Source organism: Aristolochia californica, unplaced genomic scaffold (genome assembly GCF_029961685.1).
Source record: "Aristolochia californica isolate CCGP_79_NKW_82.1479 unplaced genomic scaffold, dmAriCali1.0.hap1 SCAF_2, whole genome shotgun sequence".
Taxonomy (NCBI): domain Eukaryota; kingdom Viridiplantae; phylum Streptophyta; class Magnoliopsida; order Piperales; family Aristolochiaceae; genus Aristolochia; species Aristolochia californica.
The window spans coordinates 6950766-6955096 of NW_027181881.1; the positions used below are offsets into that span (position 1 = coordinate 6950766).

Consider the following 4331-nt stretch of genomic DNA (forward strand, 5'->3'; position numbering starts at 1 on the left):
AACACGGACAAGAGGGAGAAGATTGAGGTAGAGAAGAGAAACAGGCTATGTCCAGGAAGGAGGAGTCATTCCCTCCACGTGAATCTCTTTTATTGCCTTGGCAGCCTCAATATTGAGGTGGGTTTTTTACTTAAGACTTAAATTTATTAGTTAATTTGAACATTACAAAAATTTTAAATCTATCTAGTATATGTCTTAAAAAGAATTAAATATTAAAAAGGTCTAATAATCCTCTCAATAATCTGAAGAGAGAGAGAGAGAGGATTTACAAGTGACATCACCAACTTAGATTATGAATATATATAAAAGAGAAAAAAAAAATCTTAAATAGGAGAGAGAAAATGAGGAAGAAGACTAATCACTCACTTGAGAGTGACAAGGGAAAACGAAGTAAAACTATTTTAATGAAAATAAGATAGGTCATGTCACGTGGACCTCGATGTTATCTTTGTCTATTCTTTCTTGATTAAAAAAATTAAAATATTCTAATAGGAGAGAAAAAATGAAAACCATAAGACAATAGTGGTCACATCAGGTCATTCTATGTTTGCTTTTCTCTAGAATAAGACTGGTCAAATAAAAAAAAGTGAACGTCGAAGTGTTGATCTAAAGACGAGTGAGAATATCGTGGTTGCCAAATCAGTGTTAATTTTTTTAATGCAAGTAAGAATGTCCAGGTCAAAACTGTGAAGAAGATAACACCTACTATGAAGTTTCCTAGCTACCACAAAAAGGTATTCGCAGTTTGGAAGATGTATGAAACCCGAGAATCAAGATAGTAAGCCACATGCTGTCTGCTGTCTGCTGTCTGCTGCCCATATTTGATATCTTTGTGTTTATTTTTCTCGCTTTAAAGTTGTTTCTTTTGCTTTAGTCTCTGAAGAAAAGCAATGAAGACGTAACTAAAGAGTAAGAGCTACCTCCATAGCGTGGCACAACACAGAAACATACTAAACACACCATAGCAAGTTGCATGTTCTGTCTACATGTGACATATTCAAACGTAGTTCGTCTTCAGCCATTCATCTTGACAAGGAAACTGACCTAATCTGAATCAGAAATTGACAAATTTTTTCTCCTTCAAGCTTTCAACCGTCTCCTTGAGGCCCACCTCTAGAGGGATGAACTCGATGCCCAAGGCTTTTGCTCTCTCCTTTGAAATCTGGTATGTCGGCTCATAAGGATTGTCATCAACAGATCTGCCAACAAATTATGTGGAAGGGGAATGAATATGTATGAATTTCGGAATGCAATCATCTGAAGCATATGGAAACTTTGCACAAAGCTTGGTCTCGTTGTCCTAAAACAAGACCTAGATGCAAGAGCTCATACTATAAAATAACATTTTAAACAATCTAAACACCTAGTCAAAATATAAGCGGCACCCCACTGTAAGCTATTATCATCTGTTGTATTTTCAATCTCTTAACTGTGTACAATAACTCAATGACTCCTTGTAGAAACTTCAACAATTGAAACCACGATAAACAAAATGAAGTAAAATCTTACTTTTCAGGGAGTGGCAGATTGGGGTAAAGCTTTTGTAAAATGTCTACAACATCCGAGTAATGAGCAACTCTTTCAGTTAAGCAATATCTTCCACTTGCTGAAGAAACCTCGTATGCCAGAATATGTGCCAATGCAACATCTCTCACATGAACCCAGCCCACTGTTTGATTAGGAAATGTAGTAGATCCTAAAGAAAGTACAGTGAGTAATTTACTTAGCAGAACAGACTTAAGTTTGTAGTAGATCCTAAAGGAAGCACAGTGAGTAATTTACTTAGCAGAAAAGGCTAAGTTAACCGTAAAAAAGAGTAAAATATACCACTTATTAATTTCAAAATCTCCCCAGCACTTGTGTTGAGGGTTGGTGGCAGGAGAGGACCAATCGCCATTCCTGGATTCACTGTCACCATGTCAAGCCCCTTCTCCTTAGCAAACTTCCAAGCAGCCTCCTCTGCTAATGTCTTAGCGAGTAAATACCAGGCCTAGAGATAAAAATAACATTTTGGAAGAAAGAAAAGAAACATATTTAGGAGCTTATTGAACCAACTTCAAACTGATAAAATATGAGTCAAGCATCTAAAACCCAGGGCGAGGAGACTTGCCAGAGGCTACAATAACACTACATTTTTAAGCATCTGATTGGGCAATCATTGTATAGAAACTATTAGAGTGGAATAAGAAAATGGCATATTAGTGACAAATATTCAATCAATGGCATAACTGGAACCTCACCAGATGTTTTCACTATAACCCAAATTCCAAGTATTAACAGATCACAGCAGGGATGTGCTTGCAGAAGTTGAACAGTAGTTTGAACAATTCTGCAAGTAAATATGTTAATCTAGCAAACAAGATAGCAAAACAATCTTAAATTGTTACCTTCATTGATCTACATAACTCTGGATCACTGAACCAAGTCTCATCAACCACTACATCTGGAGTTAGTGGCCTCCCTGTGAATTGAACTGCTGCAAGGGAGGATGTCACTACCACCCTTTTAACTGAAGAAGCTTTTGCACAGGAAGCAAGAACATTGAGAGTTCCTTTAACTGCAGGTGCAATTAATTCAGCCTGACAAGGAAAAGAAAAAAAATCCAACAATTGGTCAATATGCGGATTGCCAGACACAAATTGAAAAGTTATTTTCAAAGCATATACACGAATAACAGAGGGAAATGTGATTTGCATATTTTAACCTATAAACAAGTATTCACAATCAAAACTTGATAGTTAATCAGAAGAAATCAGGTTTGGAAACAAGGAAGGCTAGACCTCCTACTATAAGACCTTTGATTTCGCCTGTTTGATCTACTTCAAAACTACCACATGGGTAAACCCCATTCAGAATGTCTCTTAGTCCATTGGTAGAGTGTAGACTATAAATCCCTATCCATGACAATCTAAGCGCCGTCTTATTTGAGTAAAACAGACCCAAGAAAAGCCATTGCCAATGCTTCAGAAATTTGCAAGGTTCTGAAAAATCATATCGATTTTTGTCTGTAGTATCAACCTCAGGATCTGTGGCGGCAAAAAAGAAGGGAGATGCTGTGTGGAATACTCCCTCGCAGCCATCAACAGCTGCATCAAATGCTCCCTCCTCCAATAAGTCTGCCTTCAACAGATGTAGCCTTTCAGGAGCTCCTTCCAGAGTACGCAAGTGAAGCGTCTTCTTTGGATTGTCTGCAGTAACGAGAATACAGGTAACGAATAAAAAACGGAAAAAGTGACATCAAGCAAGTAAATCCAGATCTGAATCAAAATATCATTCTTTAACTTTCTCATGAAAAAAATATAAACAAATCCTAGCAAGTTGGATCTTTGCTTTTCCATATCTTTTGCCCTTTTATACCTCGTTTCTCTGTGCACTTTTTCTAAATTAATTTTCCAAATAAAGGCATAATTCGACATTTATCAACATGAACAGATCCTCTTTTCTCTGCGCCTGTCACACTTAAAGCCGATTCGCATAGAAAAGCCTTCATGCATCAGCTACATCGATCATAGTTCAGCGGCTTAAAGGTAAAGATATCACTGACAAGTGTACTAATGGTAGTCTTGCTCGCAAGTGACATTTCGCATAACGATCTTGAATATGATCTCTCCCTCCGGTGCTCTAAAGAAAAAGAGGATGTCATGTATATAGATGTCCAATATTGAACGTATAATCACGGTTCTATTGCAGTAGCACAAAAAATACTAACACCATTTGATATTTTCAGTTCACATGAAGTTGAGTTTAGCCGAAAAAAAGCGACAAACGGAAAAAGTCGGATAGAAGTTTTCACCGGGATTGCGGACGGTGGCCTTCACTGTGTAACCCCGCCCAAGAAGAAGCTTCACCAGCCAAGAAGCGATGAAACCAGATCCTCCAGTGACGCAGACGACTTTGCCGAGTCCACTCATCGCGGTTTCCTTCACTCTCTATTCTCAGGCTGATCAAAGGGAGGAATCGTGGACAGGGGACTGAAAAAGATCTTCCTTCACACTCTTTTATCGTAGTCGAGCGTTCCAACGACGAATGGTACAGAAATAGAAGAAAACTGATGCGACACTGCCGCGGCCCCGCCACGACTCATGATTAGGCTTCTTTTGTCGAGGCGTCGCAATAAATCCGCGTGTCACGAAACTATTTATCTAAGTCAAACGTTTTCCATTTTTATGGGGACAAGAGGCTGCTCTCTCTCTTAAAGTCTACTTCTGTTCGATCTTCTTTGATAACCAACCTTTCATTTTGATATTTTTAATTATTCTTTAATTATTTTCTTTATATATCATACATATTGTTTAAAGAAATTATTTATTTTTAACAACAATTCTTGGTGC

At 37.8% G+C, this 4331-nt stretch overlaps 1 protein-coding gene across 2 annotated transcripts; it reads right to left on the bottom strand.

The window, feature by feature from the left end:
* Positions 1–834: 834 nt before the first annotated feature.
* Positions 835–3988, bottom strand: LOC137955609 (phenylacetaldehyde reductase-like). 2 transcript variants are annotated; one of them, XM_068802628.1, is made up of 7 exons: positions 3794–3988; positions 3019–3188; positions 2388–2579; positions 1828–1990; positions 1510–1696; positions 1045–1199; positions 835–877 (listed from the first exon to the last, which is right to left on the bottom strand). In XM_068802628.1, exons 1-6 carry the CDS (start codon positions 3909–3911, stop codon positions 1055–1057), a joined length of 975 nt encoding a protein of 324 aa, XP_068658729.1. In that variant the 5' UTR covers positions 3912–3988; the 3' UTR covers positions 835–877; positions 1045–1054. The 2 variants fall into 2 exon arrangements, with proteins under 2 accessions (XP_068658729.1, XP_068658727.1); XM_068802626.1 differs by lacking the exon at positions 835–877 and having other exon boundaries at positions 936–1199.
* Between the last annotated feature and the right edge of the window lie 343 nt (positions 3989–4331).

What these genes read in the sequence shown, in the direction of transcription:
- LOC137955609 (XM_068802628.1), bottom strand. Translation starts at nt 3,911, where the DNA reads ATGAGTGGACTCGGCAAAGTCGTCTGCGTCACTGGAGGATCTGGTTTC. An exon ending in GGCCACCGTCCGCAATCCCG is followed by an intron (nt 3,189 to 3,793) that starts GTGAAAACTTCT and finishes TCGTTACTGCAG; the next exon opens with ACAATCCAAAGAAGACGCTT. An exon ending in GATTTTGAAATTAATAAGTG is followed by an intron (nt 1,697 to 1,827) that starts GTATATTTTACT and finishes TACTTTCTTTAG; the next exon opens with GATCTACTACATTTCCTAAT.